The sequence below is a fragment of the Candoia aspera genome, chromosome 1, assembly GCF_035149785.1.
Source record: "Candoia aspera isolate rCanAsp1 chromosome 1, rCanAsp1.hap2, whole genome shotgun sequence".
Taxonomy (NCBI): domain Eukaryota; kingdom Metazoa; phylum Chordata; class Lepidosauria; order Squamata; family Boidae; genus Candoia; species Candoia aspera.
In genome coordinates, this window is record NC_086153.1 from 59,781,379 (window position 1) to 59,803,350 (window position 21,972).

At 40.8% G+C, this 21,972-nt stretch overlaps 1 protein-coding gene across 4 annotated transcripts in view; it reads right to left on the reverse strand.

Moving 5' to 3' along the window:
* DAAM2 (dishevelled associated activator of morphogenesis 2) overlaps positions 1 to 21,972 on the reverse strand; it is a 183,557-nt gene that overhangs the window by 116,744 nt on the left and 44,841 nt on the right. For 3 of the 4 annotated variants that reach the window (XM_063304775.1, XM_063304783.1, XM_063304761.1), the window contains exon 2: positions 12,126 to 12,331. In XM_063304775.1, the coding sequence (XP_063160845.1) occupies positions 12,126 to 12,299 (174 nt within the window). In that variant the 5' untranslated portion in view covers positions 12,300 to 12,331. Of the gene's footprint in view, positions 1 to 12,125; positions 12,332 to 16,180; positions 16,260 to 21,972 lie in introns of those variants that run through there. The other variant, XM_063304769.1, reaches the window with a different exon arrangement.

Consider the following 21,972-nt stretch of genomic DNA (forward strand, 5'->3'; position numbering starts at 1 on the left):
TCACAAGGATGAGATGCATTTAGAAGACTCTCTGGACCCAGTTTAGATTTACTGGATTTATGTGCTGCAGCTACGGCCTAGAGTGCTTTGGCTGATGCAATAAGTGCATTCCATCCTTGAGAAAGTAGCTTTAGCCAAGTTCACACATTCTTTTGGCCTCATCTAAGCTGAATTGCTGCATTAAGCTCTGTGCAAAGCTCTCTTTGTTCAAAAACTGTAATTGCCTAGAAACTGGTAGGCACAGTAAATCTGGTCTTCTCCGTAAGGGGGCTTCAGAACTCTTTCCTCCAGGAGCTGAATGTGGCCTCTTTTCACTATTGTTTTCTGTCAAAAATATTATGAGAGTTAAGCTGCCCCCAACACTTAGTTGTGCAGATTTCCTGCTACCTTAAATCAACCAATCTAGTCAGCGAAGCAGAAGAAGTCTTGGATGGAGTTATGCTGTGCCCAAAGAATCTTCTGTGCTCATGGAGAAGGAAGGATGGTGGCAGCAGCCCAAAATGCTGTTTTTTCCAGCTTAGGACTGCAATGCATACACCCACAGCCATCCCTAGCTTCAAGTAAAGGTGACTTCTATCTTGGATTGACTCATGATGACCACATGGATACAACCATGCATTTTTCTTGACAGCAGTATGAAAATGAGTACCACTGCCTTTTTCTGGGATTTTTTGTTTTAACTTTCCAGTCCAGGTTATAGTCATGGATTTTCTTCATGGTCTCTCATCTGAACCCTGATCAGCTTTCTACCCTATGCACTAATTACTTCCAAACTAGATTGCTATAATGCAGTGTACATGAATCTGCTTCTAAAAACACTTAAGAAAATTAGCTCTTTAAAAAGTGGCTGCCTGGTGTTGCTATGAGGAAAAACATATGCTGCCAATTATCTAGACCAGCTCCAAAGTTAGCACAATCCAACATTTCACATTGGTTGAAGAAGTTCTACCATCTAACCCTTTCTGCCTCCATCTTTTCCAGATAGTGCCACAAAATTTAGGAATGAAGAAGTAGACTGTCTGCCTTTAAAGGCTGTTGATTATTTTTAGTTCAAACCTCGCAACTAGGCTCCAGACCCCAAAGGAGAGCTTTTCTGACATATTCAGCAACAGAACATCCTTACATGCTACTGTATTCATCATCCAGCTCAACTTTTCTGATGTCAGAACTAGTGATAAATTTGGAGAACATGGAATGAAGCCTAGTTTGCTGGATTCAACAGAAGCCTTTTGATTATCTGTCTACTGGTCTATCTGTCCGTCTCTCAGAACAACATTAGTTGGTTCAGCAGAAACCCCGCATACCCAGTCTTCATTTTCCTTTTCCCCTGCCCTTCTCCTGCCCTTATTTTCTCTACTCCTTCCCTCCTTGTTTTCCAGTGTCAGAGTCACTCAGATGGACCACTATCAGGAAAGCTAGGTGTGGGAAAGGTTAAAAGAGAGCTGCTACTTTTCCGGCTTCCCACCCAGATTATTTTCCTCTTTAATGTACCTTTTCTATTCAGCTGTTAAGCTCTGATGCACTTAGAAGGGAATATGGCAATTTGGACTTCAGCTTCAGCCAAAGCACAAAGGCACACATCTTTCTGATTGCTTCCTGCTCCACACAAAAGTCGGCTGTCTCATGCCACGAATGTTGGCCAGGAAAGACAATAATCTCACTACAGCAGGAGCCCTGGGCCAAAAGCAGGCCGCATTTCCAAGGCAGAGTGTTGGTGTCACCCTCACACTTCCTCAGCAGTTCTCTCCCCTTCCATGCTTCCTATTTCCCAAATGACATTGCTGAGCAGACCTCTGGCTCCAGGACCCAGACTTGGCTAACCTTGAATTCTCTTTAACAACATGATGTAAAAGCACCAGCAGAAGCAAGGGAGGCTGCCTCATGAGAATTACTAAAAGGGCCAATCTATACATCACAGGTCATTTGCCGGATCAACAGCAAGGTACACAGATGCTCAGGTTTTGATCCAAAGCTCATACAGTATATGATCCTGTAATTTCATATACTTGGCTGGGGAAAACAATTACCATTAAACTCCTAGTAGAAAAAAAAAAGGTGCATTACAGCTTCCCCTCATATTCAGGCAATATGTAAAGTTCATTGTGTGTACAAAGTACACAAAGTAAGACTCACTAAAATCAAATGGGAATTTAGTTCTGAGTAAACAAGCAACATGCTGAAAGTTAACTGTCCATCTTGTCTGCTCAGCTTTTGTCTTTGTTGAAATCTGCCTTGTCTCCTTTAGCACATATGAATTACAGCTTGGCTACAGGGAAGCATTCCTTTGTCCACAAACACTGCAGAAACCTGCCAAAAACAGGGGTACAAACAGGAAATTAGAAGGCCCCAAATTCAGTTTACCCCTGAAATGATTGCATAGGTTGATGGCCACTATAAAGCATGCATTTGCTTCCCACCCCACATACTACAGATGAATGAGGCAACTAGCTTGAACCACAAGTCCTTAAAAATGCAAAGACCTGCACTCAAATAGTCAGAATGGCACTTCTTTAAGTTAACACATAAGTCTCTTCGTTCAGCGCTGTCCTAAGTTCGAACAGTCACTGAATGAATGGTCGTTAACTGAGAACTACCTGTATATAGGGGAACTTTGAAATAAACCTAAGTTTCTTTAACTGAGTACAGGTTCACCTCTAACCCATTTGCTTCCCTCTTTGATGATCCTCTTTTCTCTTCCCCTAAAAAGGTAAGGTTGTAGAAAGTGGTGGAGGTCAACGAATTGCTTCCCTAACAGAAAATCTGTTTTCCTGTTTGAATAGCCTGGAATATTTCAGGATCCTGCTGCAATTTACACCTCTTCCCCAAAGTGCTGTCTGTGAGTGTGTGTGTATAGAAGCTGTAGGAAGAGACACAAGAGAAAAGGGGACTAAGCTTGCAAAAAAGGAGAATATGGAACTAGGGGTGAGTAGGTTTGGTGAACATTCTTTCTGAGTACTCAGTTAAAGAAACAGGTTTATTTCAAAGTTCCCCTATATACAGGTAGATCTCAGTTAACTATCATTCATTCAGCGACCATTCAAACTTATGACAGCACTGAACGAGGAGACTTATGGCTGGTCCTCCAAGATGCAGCCGTCGCAGTGTCCCCACAGTCACGTGATCACAATTTGGGCGCTTGGCAACCAGCTCGCAAGTATGATGGTCGCAGCATCCCACAGCCACATAATTGCCATTTGCAACCCTCACTGCCAGCTTCTAACAAGCAAAGTCAATGAGAAAACCAACAGGAGGTCACAAATGGTGATCACGTGATGTCGTGCCTAACAACCATGCAGGATTCATCTAACAACCACAACTGAAAATGCCAGAGCTGCCATCATAAGTTGGCATGGTCACGTGACATTGTGCCTTACGACTGCGTCACTTAGTGATGGAGTTCCCAGCCCCAATTACTGTTGTTAACCTGTATTTCATCCTGTCCAATGCACCATATTCCAACTTTCACATGCAGAGAGCTTTAAAAATGCAACAGAATTTAAAAGTAAGTTATGAATTTGCCCCTTCAACTAAAATATGATATTATATGATCTATCACTTTATCGCCTCATTCTGTGTAAAGTGATAATTAGCAGTATATTTCTGAGTCTAAAATACAGTGAGTGGGCCAACAGGAACCTTTTTCAATTGCTAACATATTTTTTTATTGATTTTGTTGGACCATTTGCAGCCAAGCATGGTACTCTGGAATCATACCTGCAGCCACCTGAGCAAAGACCTATCTGAGTGATAAAGCCAAACTGGCAAAGCTGATCATCTCATCTTTTCCATCCCCTTTCCAGGGGAAAAATCCACACCACCAACATGATTAAGTCACTGAGATGAAATCTTGTGCTCCAGAGAGTCAGAATCACAATTGTTTACTTGCGGTATGCTGCTTCAAAAGTCTGCCTCAGATGTAACCAGAGAATAGTTACGCAACTGAGTGGGACCGTCATTCATATCACTCAGACTCTTCAGTGACTAAGATCTGCTTTAGTAGGGAACTGATGGCTTTCTGCCAAATCTGCGTACTTTCACATTACTATTTGCTCAACAATTAGAGGAAGTAGACTTATTGTTCAGCAGCGAACAAGGGTAATTAACTTATTACATGGGGATAACTTAACAAAACACCATTCTTGGTGCTTCTTTCCATCAACCAGTCACACAAGGTTTTTATTATGGAAATAAATAATTTCAGATTAATTAAATAACAATTTCTTCCTGTGTTTGAGAAGAATGAGAGAGAAGGGGAAATCACCAGATTCTCGAATGCAATAGGTTGTATGACTGGCTTGCCACTAAAGGAACAGCAACTGCAACCAACAAGAATTATTCCTTCCCCCAGCTGCCTCAAGCCCATCTGTTTCAGAGCTTTGGAGGAACCCTCTGGTGTAGATTTGAGGGACCTGGATGGGAAGTTTCTGATTGGATGGAAATGGATTTGCATTTTACTGGATCCAGCCCTGTGTAAACAACTGAATAAATATCCTGAGAACTGGATGTGCAACTCCTTGTACAACATGAATCAAGGCAAATTGTAACAGAAAACCATTAATAAGACCAATCTAAAAAGGAGTGACTTAAAATGACCACTCTAAATGACCTAAAAATGGAATGGCTGCGACTTAATTCAGCATTTGACAAATTTGCCAGTCACCAACATTTTTATATTGCAGAGGCAAGCAATCTGTTGCCCTTCAGATACCATGGACTATAATTCTAGAGTTGCTTGCCAGCTGGGGATAAAAAAAAATGACATTCAAACTTTCTGTAAGGCACCAGGAAGCTTGTCCCTGATGCACAGCATCTGATCCCTTATCTAACAGTGACCTATTGCTTGGTAGCACACTGCTAAGCATCTGAACTGCTTATGTGGTGAGAATTCTGTGGGGACTCTAAACCAGGATGGCCATTACCAGCATGATTAAACATGTATAAAGTGCTCCATATTTCTGAAAAAGATTCACGTGGCTCAGATCCTTGTGGAAGTTTCAGGAGCCCTTGCCACCAATGATAGCTGATCATTCAGGAAAAACTGAGCTTCAAACTGGATGACTACACATCTTTACACAATCTTGCAAATAAAGCAACATAATGAGTAAGTAATTTTATGTATATCTCCCTACCACCACTATCATCATTCCAGAAAAGACACAGTGGCATGTAATTGAACCTATGACAATCATCATTTGGTTTTTGCATAGCCACACATTTTTATAGTTAGCTATTGCATCAAATATTTTTGAAGCACTTCCTACATGCACAAAAGGTAAGAATGGATAGAAGGCATTTTAATTTGTACTTCATGCAGATCAGTTTAACTCAGCTGGACAGAATGGCCTAGGAATATATGTTCTATACACATCCTCCATAAATTTATCCAATCCCTTTCAAAAGTTCTTCAAGTCAGTGGCATCATTACAGCTTGTGGTAGATTCTAGATTATCACGATGTGAAGGATTACTTTTTTTGCATATTTTCTAAATCGTCCAACCGACTTGACTGGATGGCCTATTTTATCATTTGTATTTATTTATTTGGATTTTATCCAGCTCCTGGAATTGATTTATTGTCTGACAGACACAGATTGACAGATATAAAACAGTAGTAGAATAAGGGGTGGGGGAAGTATGCTAAGAATTTAGAGGCTTTAAAACAACTTTTAAAAAGTTGCTTAAGGATATCCACAACCCTTGCCACGTGACCAATGTGAGATGATGACAGAATAAAGGCAGGAATTCAGCTACCACTAAAATCAGAACAGAGGCTACCTAACTTCATTCTTATGCTACATAATGCTTGTTATATATGTGATTTGCACAGAGTTAAGGGACTGTCATATTCTCAAAAATCCTTTGGACATTGTGTTCCCTTTTGGAACTTACAGTAAATGGCATATTCTTCATCATCATCATCATCATCATCATCATCATCATCATCATCATCGTTGTTGTATTGTTATCCTGCCTTTTTTTATATTTGGTCAACTCCAGGCAGTGAACATAACTAATCCTCTTGCCTCCTATTTTCCCACAGCAACAACCCTGTGAGGTGAGTTGGGCAGAGAGAGAGTGGCTGGTCCAAAGTCACCCAGCTGGCTTTCATGCCCAAAGCAGGACTAGAACTCACAGTCTCCTGGCTTCTCAGCTAGCAACTTAAACGCTACACCAAACTGGCTGTATATACACAAGCTGTATGTGTATGTACACATGGGAGAACTTTCATAAAAATATGAGTTGATATCAGAGCTGGAGTCAAACCCACAACTGGCAGGATCTGAAGATAACAATAATGCTTCATCTGTACATCATGTAAGTTACCCAGAGATTCCCAAAAGTGGAACAGGATTATAAAACATGATAAATAAAATTCTAACCTTCTCTTTTTAGTTCTGTGTCATTCTGCAATCACAGTAATTATAATACAAATCACTGAAGAGTGGGAGGTCTGCAAGCATGTTTAAAGCTTTTGTATAAATTACACAGCAGGTTGCAAAAGTAAAAGAAGCCCATTTTACTTACAGTAACAACCTGTTCAACAAGAGAGACAACGAAAATAAAGAGCTGAGGAAAATACTTCTCAGTCATGATGAATTCCTGACAAACTAATTATGGTTGACGGATGCCTCACTTTATGAGGGATTTATTATATACCTGTACCCCAATGTTGTATATATATTTTTTAAAAAGCCTTCTAATGAAAGTAAAATGCTGTAAACAGAATCGAGCTGTAATGTAGTAGATCCCATAGTCTATAATTAGATTTTATCATTTATTATTGCTATTGTCATGACACCCTTTCCCCAGAAGGTTTATTTGCATTTCTATGTTGACTTCTGACTGACAATACTCTCATCTAACAGCTCAAATCTGCAATATTTGTACTTTACTTTCATGTTTCAATCTATAAGGGAAATGTTTGATTTAATCTGTGAAATCTGCAATATCAAAGGATGCTATAAACCAAATTGTTGCCACCTATTATATTATATTCCAGAAGGCCTTGGAAAAATCCAAATCAGAATTCCATAGAACAATGGCAATTTATCTTCAGCAAAGGATCGTTACCTTGTCATGATGCTGGAGCTTGAGCACCTCAGTGATGCCATGAGCTAAACTGTGAAGGGCCACCCAAGACGGGAAGGTTATGACAGAGAGGTCAGACTAAATGCGATCCCAGGGGAAGGTAATGGCAACCCACCCCAATATTCTTGCCATGAAAACTAAATGGATCAGTAAAACCAGAGATATGTTGGTATACCATCGGAAGATGAGACTCCCAGGTCAGAAGATGGTCAAAATGCTACTGGGGAGGAACAGAGGATGAGTTCAACTAGCCCCAGATGTGATGACGCAGCTAGCCCAAAGCCGAAAGGACAGCTAGCGGCCGATGGTTCTGGTAGTGAACGGCAAATCCGATGTTCTAAGGATCAACACACCATTGGAACCTGGAATGTAAGATCTATGAGCCAGGGCAAATTGGATGTGGTTATTGGTGAGATGCCAAGATTAAAGATAGACATTTTGGGCATCAGTGAACTGAAATGGACTGGAATGGGCCACTTCACATCAGATGACCACCAGATCTACTACTGTGGACAAGAGGAACACAGAAGAAATGGAGTAGCCTTCATAATTAATAGTAAAGTGGCTAAAGCAGTGCTTGGATACAATCCAAAAAACGATAGAATGATCTCAATTTGAATTCAGGGCAAGCCATCTAACATCACAGTGATCCAAATATATGCCCCAATCACAGATGTTGAAGAAGCTGAAGTAGATCAGTTCTATGAGGATCTGCAGCACCTACTGGACAATATGCCTAAAAGAGACGTTATTTTCATCACAGGAGACTGGAATGCTAAGGTGAGCAGTCAGATGACACCTGGAATTGCAGGTAAGCATGGCCTGGGAGAACAAAACAAAGCAGGACATAGGCTGATAGAATTTTGCCAAGATAACTCACTCTGCATAACAAACACTCTCTTCCAAAAACCTAAGAGACGGCTTCATACATGGACTTCACCAGATGGACAACACCGAAATCAGATTGACTACATCCTTTGCAGCCAAAGGTGGCGGACATCTGTACAGTCGGTAAAAACAAGACCGCATTGTTAAAGCAATGGTATTCCCAGTAGTAACATAAGGCTGCGAGAGCTGGACCATAAGGAAGGCTGAGAGAAGGAAGATAGATGCTTTGGAACTGTGGTGCTGGAGGAAAATTCTGAGAGTGCCTTGGACTGCAAGAAGATCAAACCAGTCCATACTCCTGGAAATAAAGCCAGACTGCTCACTTGAGGGAATGATATTAAAGGCAAAACTGAAATACTGTCATGAGTACTGATGGCGAGCAGGAGGGGGCCTCGATCCAGGGGGGGAAATGCATGCATAGTACTGAGGAATTAAGCAGCCATTCAAAGAGACACAGATAAGACCCGCCTTAATGTTTGGGGTTTATCTGTCTGGGTTTTCCCATGCTTCTTCAGTTTGTTAGGATTCTGTCTTGTGTAGCAGTAATAAACACTAGAGACCTACTCCTCGTCTCAGCATGATTCCTGACCGTTAGGACAAATACTTTGGCCACATAATGAGAAGACAGGACACCCTGGAGAAGATGCTGATGCTAGGGAGAGTGAAAGGCAAAAGGAAGAGGGGCCGACCAAGGGCAAGGTGGATGGATGATATTCTAGAGGTGACGGAGTCATCCTTGGGGGAGCTGGGGGTGGTGACGACCGACAGGAAGCTCTGGCATGGTCTGGTCCATGAAGTCATGAAGAGTCGGAAGTGACTAAATGAATAAACAGCAACATGGCAATTTATAACACCTTGAAAGTTTAGGGAAAAGAGGTGGGGAGCAAATCTTCCAGATTCTCCTATTTCCTCTTCAGTCAATAAATCTGCACAAAGAAAAATATATGCTCTCAGAACAGCCCACACTGCCAGCAGACATACAACCAGCTTGGCACATTTTTCACAGACCACCAACTGCAAAAGCACTTCATTACAAGCAATGTAACTCATGCCAGAGAAAAATGGGGAGCTAGCCAAGACACACTAGAATTATGGCCTTGGGCCAGATTCACAACTGATGGGGTACAGATTCACTCTGCCAGCATCCTCTAAAGTATAGGGAGGCCTCTGCATTATTCCAACAATGCCAGAAGAAAGAGAGACAACACTAATTCAAGAAGTTCCTTTCCATCTGACAGCCTATCTTAAGACAAGGCCTAGATAGGCACAGTTCTCAAGATAAACTAATTCAGTTATAAAGCATTCTCTGAATGCTGACTTTCCTCTTTCCTAAAGGAATCTCAAAACATCGTTCAACAGAGTCTGGTTAATGTAGGAGAGTTTATGACCCAGTTTATAAGAGCAGAGCCTTATCCAAGTGCTCAGAATAATTTTAATTATTATTACCCTTATTCTTTATTTCTAGGCTTGCTTTCAGCTGATCGTATAAAGACAGCACACACAATGAACTATCATTAAACTATAAACACAATTAACAAAGATTACTAAGAATTCTTATATACTCCTGAAGTCATCAAGCATACTGGACAGAAGTTGTACTAGGTCTAAGTAAGATGTCAAATTCTATACAAAGTCGACTGCTGGGTTTGAGACAGGTGTTTTAGCCAAAGCTAGCAGTAGCTAACCAGACAATCCAATCCTCATCTGTTATTAGGGTATAAAAGAAGGTAACTGTGATCAGACATCAAGCAAAGAGTCAATATAATGCATAATAGGAGAGGTAAGTTTACCAAGAAACAAGATGACAAAAGAAAATTTCTCAAAGATCAGAGGGAAAACTAGACAATTTTATTAATTTATTTGTCAAATTTATATGACCACTCATCTCACATGGAGCAGCAGTATGTTTGCACGTAAGTACAGAAAAGGTCTCCAATGGTTTAATTTTCCATCAATGATCTGTTGCCTCTAAATTGCACATAAGAAGCAGGTAAGTGGCAAAAATTTAGGAGACCATTCTATCCAGGGAAGGCGAAATAAATAAGTTCCATGCAAGACCAGAGCCTCTGTATGATGACTGGGAAAGGTGAAAGGTCCCCTGTGCGAGCACAGAGTCATGTCTGACCCTTTGGGGGGATGCTGCTTTCGCGACATTTTCTTGGCAGACTGCAGCGGGGTGGTTTGCCATTGCCTTCCCCAGTCGTCACCTACTCCAGCAAGCTGAGTACTCATTTTACCAACCTCAGAAGGATGGAAGGCTGAGTCGACCTGAGCCAGCTGCCCGAGAATCCAGCTTCTGCTGGGATCGAACTTGGGTCGTGGGGAGAGTTTCAGTTGCAGTACTGCCACTTACCACTCTGCGCCACATGAGTATGCTGACTAAACAATGCTAAATTCTAGACAAACTCCTAAAGGTTTGTCAAGAACATCTAGAACTAGGTTGGTATCTGAACGTCTAATCAAGAAAGTCTGGAGTTTTTTCCTCGGGCTGCAGAAAGAAAACTAATCACACTATGAGCCCATCATCCATCAAAGCGTGTTTTTTAAAGTGGTGCCAAAAATTGGGAGAGAATTAAAATGATAAAATCAAGGAGGCGGGAGGTGGGAGAAAGCAAGTCAACCAATGACTCACTGCAGAAGTAGCCAAGATGTTTCCCAGGAAAGCAGGTGAAGCATCCAAGGATAATTAATATTTACTGAGCTGATGACAAGAAAGTCAGCCTGTTTTTGTTAAGACTGCATTTTATTCACCCCCTTTTTTTTTAAGAAAAAAGAAAGGTAGAGCTCTGGCCCATATTTTGATGCTTAATGTGATGCTAAGCTCATGGCTTGTACAAATATCAGTGGAATCAAATGCAGCAGCATTGTATTATACTTTCTACAAAGCAAATGGCAAATATCAAAGGCCAAACTGTAGCCTTTATTACAGATACTCTTTGTTTAACATCCACTCGTTCAGTGACTGTTCAAAGTTACAATGGTGCTAAATGAGGGGTATTTATGACCAGTCCTCATAGTTGCGGCCATCACAGCATCCCTGCGGTCACATGATTGCGATTCAGGGACTTGGTAACCAGCTCACAATTATGATGTCACAGCATCCTGCGGTCATGTGATCACAATTTGAGACCTTCACTGCCGGCTTCCAACAAGCAAAGCCAATGGGGAAGCCAGAAGAAGGTCACAAATGATGACCATGTGACTGTGGGATACTGCAACCATGCAGGATTCACCTAACAATGGCAACTGGGACTGCTGGAACTGCTCTGGTAAGACAGTGCAGTCACATGACATCACCCCTTAAAACTGTGTTGCTTAGCAACAGAGTTCCCAGTTCCAATTACCATTGGTAAGCAAGGACCGCCTGTACAGTTAAGGGCTGCTGCAAAATTAGTGGCTGACTATCAAAATGCTCTTTTGGGTATGCTGATCTTGTAACACACCATCGCACAACAGTGGGTTGCAGAGTAGAATTGCTAATAAATTGTACACAACTTGTTCAAACATTTCCAGGTCACTGATTTACACTATTTCACTTTCAGATTGAATTTCTCTCACTCAATTAAAACCTCAGCTCAACCAATCAATACAAATGCAGCCTGCCTGCTGTCAATGTGTTCAAAGCAGAAGCCTAGAAGGCAGATTCTGCAACCTATAATCCTAGTTTCTATTCCAGACTACCACTGTCATAAACCCTTCGGCCTTTTTTCCATTTACATTCAGTCGAGATTACAATAGTCATTTCATATGACGTTTTCTCCCCTGAAAAATAGAGGAACAAAAAACCACGTAGAGAACTTCAGGCGTGGGATAAATGTGTTTATTTTTCCACAAATTGAAGGGTCAGCAAATAATTCCATATTACCAGTGCTACTGTGAATCTGAATGACTAACAATCATCAGATTCATAAGTTAGACTAAATTAGGTCTGGATGATTGCCACTCCTGTCTATATGAAGTGAGTCACCTGTGTCACTTGCATATACTTTTACCTCTAATGCCATTCAATTTCCATATTCCTCTCCCAAGAGACACCCAGAGGGTGCTGAGAGCTGGGATTTTCTTTTAAGTTTTAACTCAGGGATTTTAACACAGATACTCAAGATAAAGTTTTGAGACATCTCCTCTCAGAAAACTAAACGTACTTACCACAAGCTCAGAGAACCTTGCATTCAGTTCTTCTGCTGGTGGGATTGGCACTGAGAACTCCAAGAACTGCAGAGGGTTATTGTCCTTGAGGTTGATTTCAGGCAAGTCACTCCGCCCAAAGCAGCAAAGAAACCCCAAAGCATGACGACTCCGTTTTCGGGGAGCCATAGTCATTGTGATGTGGGATGCTATCTAGCAGTCATGATCTGCAAAGAAGGGAGAAGAAACATCACAAAAAACTCAAATAAATTTCCATGAATGGAAAACTTTGTTTGAGATAATTACAGTATCTAAGCAAGCTTTTGAAAAAATGGGGATGAACGAGGTACAGGCAACATTAAACAATAAATGACTAATAACCACTGTCTTGCAAGATTTCCGCTGTGATATCTTAGTGGAAAACACAAGCCACTAACTAAACAGCTTTCAGCCTTTCCAATCAATTCTAGTTTTGTTTGCTTTCTTACTTGTTTAAGCCAGAACAGTTTTATTCATTTGGGACAGAGAAATAACTGCATGATCTATGCGCCACAATTGGGTACAAGTTAGAAAAAGTATACGATTTAGTCAAAAGATACCCAGAGGTAATACAACATACTGCAGAAGAGATGCTCGGAACACCTTTGGAGGAAGACTGACTCTGATCAAACACAAGACAGACACAATATCTGGAATTACATTATAGTAATAAGAGTGGGAAAATGTTATTTCACTGCCCTTATTGCATCTGCTGATGGCTGTTTGGTGTCCCTGCTTAGATTGACTCATTCTTTGTTGGGGTGGGATGAGCACAGGAATATCTACAGGGTCAATGTAACGAATGTTCTCGCTATCTGGCAGAAAGTTGCTCAGTGTTGGACTCCAACTGGAGAGATCTGGTTGAGATTCTTGGGACACAGCCTTGTGGGGTTACCTGTATCAGGTTTGAGCCTGTGACACCTGATGGAGTAGATACAGTCCTTCAGAATATGAGCCTGGTCACCTGTTTATTAGATCCAGATCTTTCCTGGGTTAAGGCTGTCCAGGAGGTGACTTGTGGTTAGGTCCATGTGGTAGTGTCAGCTTTTTTGAGAGAGGAAGTAGTTCCTTTGATCTTGAAGGAGGCAGTGGTGCACCCCCTCAAGAAGCCACAGATGAACCAACAATTCTAGACAATTACTGTCACATCTCCAGCCTTCCCTTTTGGGGGAAGGTGGTTAGGCAGCAACTCTAGAGGATCCTGGAAGAAATGGATTACCTGGATCCATTTCAGGACAGGGTACAGTACAGAGACAGCTCTGATCACATTTGTCAATCTGACAGAGCCAGGATGGAGACGGTGCATCCATTCTAGTGCTTCCTGATCTCTCAGCAACTTTTAATAGCATTGTTCATGGTTTCCTGCGAAGGGGACTTACGGGGGGGTGGGGTGTACCATGTTGTGATGGTTCTCCTCCTTCCTTTATAGTTGGTCCCAGTTGGTGTTGATGGGGGAAGAGACTGAGCCTGTTGGCCCCTCATTCATGGGGTGTCTCAGGGCTCAACACTCTCTTTTGCTTAACGTATATACATATGTTATATGAATATAGTATATGAATAGTATATGAAACTAATGGGTGAGACTATCTGTTGGTTTGGAGTGAGGTATAATCAGTATGTTAATGATATCCAACTGTATATCTCTATCCCGGGCCAACCAAGCAATACCATCTGGTCCTGTCCCAATGTCTGGAGACTAGGCCTGGATAGGGAGGAACAAACTCAGGCTCAATCCTGACAAGACTGAGTGGATGTGAATATTTGGGGATCCCAGTTCTAGGGACTTTCCAGAATTAGTCTTGAGTGGGATTGCACATTGAAGACTGGTATGCAATCTGGGGGTTCCCTTAAACTTACAACTCCTGCTTAAGAGCAGGTAGCAGTTGTGGCCAAGAGGGCCTTTACACAGATTCATCTAATGCACCAGTTATGCTTGTTCCTGGATTGGGAGGCCTCTCAGACAGTCAATCATGTTATAATCACCTCACAAATGGACTACTGCAATGCATTCCATATGGGGCTGCCACTGAAAGCCACTCAGAAACTACAGCTGGTCCAGACTATGGTGGCATAGGCAGTGATGCGCATACCACACACTACCCATGTGAGGCCGCTGCTCCATCAGCTGCACTGGCTACTAGTTGGCTTCTGCGTGAAATTCAAGATGCTGGTTATCATCTATACAATCCTTCATGGCACTGCACCTAGGTATTTGTAGGACTATTTCTGATTGTTTCTTGGCTATTCGCCCAGAGTTTTGGGGCAGAGTGGTGGTTGAGCCTTTGTAGGATGTTTTGTTGTTATACAGAGTTTGCCTTCTGGACACTTATGATCTGTTTCTTTTTTGCTGTTCTTCTTTTAATATAAGCTGCCCAGAAGCATTTGGAGTTGGGCAGTCTCTAAATTGTATTAAATAAACTATTGAAAATTAAGCCCCAAAAGTGAAACTGTGAATGGACCAAAAACAATCTATATAAATTAATCATATTTGTAAAGCCACTGCAAAAGAGCTAATATAGGGAGAAGATACAATGAACTAAAGCCACAATTATTCAGGATCTTTTGAGTGATTACCAATGGGTGAAATCCCTGTAACAATAAGCAATGGCTTATTCCACTATATACCTCCTCAGTCACCGTTCCAAAATACTGGAAACTTGACCTTCTGATTTCAGTTAAACTCAAAAATATTTTGTTTTGCACTGCGTGCAACCCTATGCTATAGAGAAACTTAACAAGGAACAGTTGAAACAAGCCGGTGGACATGTTTGAAACTCAGCAATGTTATATAGATTTAAAAGCTAACGGCTTAGTGCTGGACTCCAGCTGTCAAGCTGAACTGCAAGCCGCAGAGCTTATTTGTCAGTGAAAATCACTGCTGTTTCAGCGGTTTCCCAGAATTTAATTTTGGTAAAATATAGAAAGGTACAAGTAACTGGTTTACCCAAAGTAGTAGAGTTGGCATTTGTTTCCATGCCTACAATAAGCACCTCCAGAAGTTCAAGTAGGTAGCCCAAACTTTCACTAATACATCAAATAAATTAACTTAAGCCAACCAATGTCATCTGCAAAGTACTTATTAATTCCTAACTCCTCTCATTCCTAAAGACAAGAGCCCTATGGAATTTCATTCAAACACAGTAGAACTACATCAACTGGCAGTCTCCATTAACATGGCCAAGGTAGCAAATGCTAAGAATTATAGTTCCCTAGCATTTGGGGTGCTATAGGTTTTCCTCCCTGCCTTCGACTTTACTACTTGCCCTTGACAGTAGAACACAAGTAATTAGCAGAAATTAATGCTTAGTCTAGTCACAGTCTATAATACTTAGCAGCAAGATGTTGCTTAAGCTACATATTGTTGAGTAAACTGGCCACCAGTTAATCAATACTCTGCAGTACTTCTGAGTAGACCAACAGTTTTATATGAGTCTAATGGCTAAAACTTGCAGGCTGGGTGGACAGCATAACCATCTAACATATTCCTTCCAATTTACATTCTGATAGCAACTCTGTGCTAGAAAGGTTTCTTGAGTGAAGAGAAAAAAGGGAAGGGAAAAAGAGGAGGAAATGCTTGGATCTTAGCACACAACACAGACTGTGAGCCATACATCCAAACAGGAAGTCTCCTGCCAGGAGTCTGAAAGGAAGGATCTGTGCAGTCCACAAGATCCTGCATATTTTGTCCTTTTAAGGGACTAGTTGTCTAGCAGCTTGGAGGTTTATTTGTGTTATTCCCCCCCCCCCCAAGTTTTTCATCCTCTTCATTTAATCTGCAGAATAAACTACAGAATAAATAATTAAAGTTGTCTTTCAAAATACTGGCTTCTCTAAGCACCAGGGAAGAAGGGAGGAAGATGGCAGGTGAATAGAATCCCTCAGTGCTACATCAACAGCAATACTGCTGAGTTTTGTCAGGCAGGCTGCTGTAACTGGTTCACTTTAATCCGCCGTAAGACACACTGTGTTGTTTATCTGCCTGAACAAGGCTGCCTTGTGCCCTTGTGAAGACCAAGTACATGCCCTAGAAACATTACCTTTACAATGGTAGCTATAGAACTAAGTCACCACATCAAATAAGCTGCGCTCAGGGATGTCCAAATATGCCAGCTCTTTAAAAAACAAGAAAATCAAAATATCATTGTTTGGTTCCTGATGTTTCTTCTTAATCCGTTTTATGCTTCCTTTCCGTATCAGTGAAAATTTGCTGAATGATTTAACAGAAACAAAGAATCCAAGCATCTAACTTCCTTGGATATTTGCATGAAGGAAGAGTTGGGGTCCACAGAATTAGCAGTGAGTTTTAAGGCCATTCTTATGAATGCAAAAGATTTTGAGTGGGATCATGCACCCCCAAGCAGCCCCACAAAAGCAAACGATCATGCTTTTGTTATTACTATGTAACAGCAGAACACATACAATTGAAGAGGAAAAAAATGAAATCAAAATGAACAGCAAGCAATTGGCTTTGCACATTTTGCATTTTTTCCATTTGAGGGGAAAAATGGATCTATACCTTGCTTCCTGAGAAGTTTTGGTTCTTTTTTTACATTAATGAAGCACTTGCTAACAAACACTAGCTAATAGGTTCAATCTTTCCCAAGCTGATGTTCTCAAAGTATTTCAAGACTACAAGTCCCAAAATTCCCAGCCAGCAAAACCATTTGCTACAGCTAAGAGTTAAGGGAGTTGTTCAAACATTTATGAGAGCACCACATTGGGGAAGGCTGCTCTGCCCCAACATATAGATGAGTATCCTTCAATCTGATTAATGCTCACTAACCTTGCATAAAGTTGTTTTTTTCCCTCATCCAATAGTAACACCAACCTCTTCATTAATTTTATTTCACTTCACTTAATTCAAGGCATCAACATGGGAGCATATTACAAGAAGATATTCTGCTTTGCTTTAATTTGGATTCCTGCATAAAACAGAAGCTTGGACTTGACAGCCTATGTGCCCTCCTTCCAGCTCTATTATACTATGCTTTCTGCTGTTACTGTGATTAACTACGTGTGCAAACAGCACCATGGTCAGTACCTCAGGTGAACAAACTATATACATGGTACTATCCATTGGAAGCATGCATAGGACTCCAAGGAAGAATTATAGAGTTGGAAGGGCCCGTTCAAGCCACCCAGTTCAACTTCCTGTTCAATGGAGGCATGCAAATTAAACCATCCCAGACACAATGGCTGTCTAGCTTCTACTTAAAATATCCAACAAAAGGGAAAGGACATCACCTCTCTGGATAATTGGATCCACTACTGAACCACTCTTACTTTTAAGAAGTTTTGTCTTACTTTTGACTGAAATCTAACTTCCTGTAATTTCAGTCCATTAAACCATATCCTGCACTTAGAATAAAAGAGGATAAGTCTTGATCTTCTTCTGTGTGATACCCTTTCAGATATTTAGAAAGTGCTATTACATCCCCCCCTCTGTAACCGTTTCTCAAAACTATACCTATACAGCCCTTCATTCACTTCATAGGACTTAGCTTCTAGTCCCTTTGTTGCTCTTCTCTGAATTATTCCAATTTTTCTGACTCCTCCTAAAATGTGTTACCCAAGATGACACAGTATTTGAGCAGGCCTTGACCAAAGCAGAAAAAAGTGGGAAAATTATTTTCCATAATGTACATTCTGTTGATGCAGCCTAAAACTGATTTCCCTATTTTGCAACTAGAAGACTCTCACATTTGCTGAACAGATGAACAGATCCTCCTCAGTGGGCAAGCGAGTGGCTTATTGATCAAGTAAGTACAATAGTACATAAAACCATTCAGATATGGTGCACTGCTTGATATTTCACCTGGACAGTGTTCAGACCAAGCTTCAAGAGTTACACAGAGTGATTTGAGAAATTTCCTAGCTGAGAATCTCAAAACTCCAACAGTATTTCTACAATCTGAAATCAGTGCCAAGGGAAAGTAAATAAACATACTTTTTCATTAAGTGTCACAAGCAACTACAGAAAAAGTTATGGCTGTCCAATCTCCTCCTTGCTGTTTGGTAGTAAGAAGGCCCTAGCAACCTGCTTTTAAAGGGCAAAGGGTCATTTACAGCAGGCAAACTAGTAAATCAAAGCCCAAATCTACTTACACTGCCAGTCCTGTATAGTGACTGGTGCATGATATCCTGAACAGCTGCATTTACAAAGCCTCACACTCATTTCCATGCTTAAATCAAAGGCAACAGGATGGCCATGGGAAAACCCTGTTAAATAGGTTTCTTGCAGCTATTCAATTCTATTTCAATACTTTTCTGACCAGGTGTTGGAGAAAATCTACAGATGACACACAAGCACTGCAGTTATCCAACAGCAAAGCAGTAAAAGGTTTACTGTACTCTTCTCCATTATAAAATCTATATTTAGAAGCTGTAAAATTTTCCAGCATCCAGCCCACCACCATGCTTGGAGTCAGCATTCTCTATGAAGGGAAAATTCTAACCTCTTGACTGTTGCAGAGCATAGGCACATAAGTGTGTCTGGAGGTTTTAAAAATAGAAACCACTGATGAAATCACAGGGTGACGAACGCTACTGAAAATTTATAAACACAGTCTGTGTAGGTTGCAGCATTCATAATTCATAGTTCCCCAAACCCCTAAAGTTTGATAGTTACGTGCAAATGGTTAAGTCTATATACTGTATGAGTTAGTGAGAGAAAGAGAAGAGTGGGAAGACAACATTAGCCATGGATCCTAAAAGCTTAAATTAGAAATAATGAGCACATTAGATTTTACAAATGCTTGTGCTTTTGCAGGGAGAAATATTGTAACCTGATTGTACTGCTGCTTAGCCTGATCAAAGTTCAAAAAGTGAACTTTGAAACTAGGGTTAATTCACTGAAGGAAAGGGAGTCCATTTGTAAGCAAGAGAGGAAGGTGGGTGATGTTCAGAACAACAATTTAAAATTATTTCAAAGATCAGGATGTTAGCTTAAAAAGTTAGAGAAAGAGCATGCAGCATTTTTTTCCTTTTCAGCAATCTGTATTACATATTCATTTCATGAGAATTCCCCCTAATCTCATTAAGGAAAATCAAAATCGGCCACCTTTGTATGATTAGTCCAGCAGACTTCTGTCATCCAACTGCTGCCTGCAAAGATGCTGTGACTTAGCTCAGAACATCTTTAGTGCCCCATTGCTCAAGTAAAACACGTTTGGCCTTGATGGAACAAGGTAGTGTATTAATACACCAGACAAGATGTGACAATGGCCATCAGCTCACATTATCCTAATCAAGTTGGAGAAAGCTCTCTGTAATTACATTGATTTTATCTACTTCACTAGCTCCTAATTAATTTCTGGAACAGATTCAAGCCCTCATGACTTGAGGCCACAGTAGCTTAAGTAACATTTCTTCCTCCACAATCCTAAAAATTGTAGGAGGTCCTGCTCTGAGGAATCTTGCCTGTTAAGATAAGGCAGGTGGTTACTTACCAGCAGGCCTTTTTATTGAGGAATCTCCTTAATGTCTTTATTGCACACTGGATGACAGGCAAAAACATTCTTAATCACTCGGGACTTTTAATCTTTATATTTTTATGCCATGTTGCATTTTAAGTAATTTTATCTCTGTGGCACTGTTAAATCTCTAGCAAAGCCAGTTCTAGCCTTTGCTGCTTTTAGATGACTGCAATTGTTAATGTATTTGTTTATTGTATTGTTGATTTGATTTATATGGATTTTATCTGTATTCCTCTGGGGCTACAATTAAGTTCAGAGGAAGTCTACATGGAATTAAAAATGTAGTGACAGAGGGCAGTGGACTCCCTCATGTCTTCTCATTGGCCACTGTGGAAAAACAGAATGCTGGATTTGTCAAGGAGCTTATTTTAATGTGAAAAAAAATCATTAAAATGTTTGGCCTAATTGACTTAAATCTTCCCAAAATGTGCATGTTGAAAGCTAATGCTGAATGATGGTTAGGCTATTCTCTTAGAACTGCAAAACTCCACTCATTATCCTTCAGTTTAGGGTTGTTGCAAGAATAAAATGAGTATGAATATGGATATATATTCCAATGTCAGAATTCTGATCTTGAAACAGGGTACTCCAAGACTGCCCAAAGTGGTCCAACTTTGAAATGGGCAATTCTGACCGCAAAATATTTTGCACACCTCTAATACATGCAGTTTCCTTTTGACAGCCTTCCTGTCAACCTTCTCTCAGTATCCTCTATCTTTTGCATATCATGCATTTTTTCAAGAATGCATTTATTGCCCTAAGTCAGGATAACAATTAGGGACATGTATTCTAGGAATGCCTGTACAAATTTCTGGACAAGAGGACCAGATGATAAAGTACTGCTATATTTTGATTGTGGGGGATATTCTATATTGTTCACAGCTGAAAAAAAAATTAAAATACAGTATGTAATTTGTGAAAATTAATATTGACAAAAAATTACCCTATTATTTAAAATTTCCTGTCAGGATAGTAAACATTGTTCAACAGGGAGGGATTTGTTCAGAAACAAAAAAGTAGAGCTGTCATATTTTATATCTCTAGGAAATTGTGTACCAAGATAACCATGGGGAATTCCCTCCAGAAAACTTTTGTTTATCTTATACCCAGGCTTCTTCTGAACTGTGTTTGGCTTTGCAATTCTGGTATTTTCTACAAATATGCAGCAATTCCTTGTAATGCCTTGATCTATCATTTCCACTGTTCCTCAGCCTGTTATTTCCCATCCAGCTAAGTCAATAGGCTGGTCCAGGTCAGGGAGTTGAGTCTGGATTTCTGCCAGAGACCTTAATTATAACAACGTCCTCTTCCTCTGACAGGGCGTACGTGTTCATTTCAAAGCCACTTGGCCTGGTAGCCAAACACATCTAATTTAATGTAGTTGTTTCTCCCCTTCCACAGCAAGTTTTATCAGAAAATGTAAACACATATTACATTATTCTGTATGCCCACTAATATTGACTGACATTTGCTTTACTTCCCCACCCCTCCCAATGGAATGGACAAAATCAGGCTTACAAAACAGTAATCCTGGGTTAATCATTCCTACAAATAATTAGTTCCCAAGTTCCCATAGCAGCAATTATGCAAATGATGTTCAACCTGTTGTCCCCTTCACAGCCTAATTAAAAGAGTACATGGGGTATGTGTATCACATCTCTGTACCTGTCGCCAAAAATATGCAGTTTCCTTCCCACACAAGGCCAGAGGCAAAGAACACAATGAGAGTGGGATTCACCAATCTGATTGGACATCTGCATCTAGGGTTTCTTTGCCTGACACAGCCACATTGACATGGAGGTTGGGGTGGGACTTGGAGACATCAAATGATGGGACTTTGTATCACCAAAACTTCAGAACCCTTTGAGCAAATAATGGATATGGCTACTTGGGTGTTTGGGCCAATTTAGCTACTCTCCAAACACTCCTGAGTTTCCCATTTTGAAATGAAGCATATAACTATTCTCTAGTTCAGAAATACAAGAGATATTACATTTGTATGCCTTCCCTTTTGTTGCCTCCTGTTCAAAAATGAAGCATCCAAAATGTACTCTTGTCATCAGAAAGCCATTTAGGAAATGATTTTGTTTGTAAATAGACATACTACTACTATTTGTGTCTATTCTCAGAAGCCAACCACCCCCATGAATAGCTGTCCCCCCTCTCATCCCAGGCCAGGTGGCATAGCCATATTTTTACTTCCTTCCAAAAGGCTGGGAAAGTGGGGCCCTGTCTTACCCCCGGGGGTAGCTTGTTCCAAAGGGCAGGTGCTATGGCAGAGAAAGCCCTTTTCCTGGACCCTGCCAGTCAGCAATCCCTCATGGACAAGGTCCGCAACATGACCTCTCTGCCTG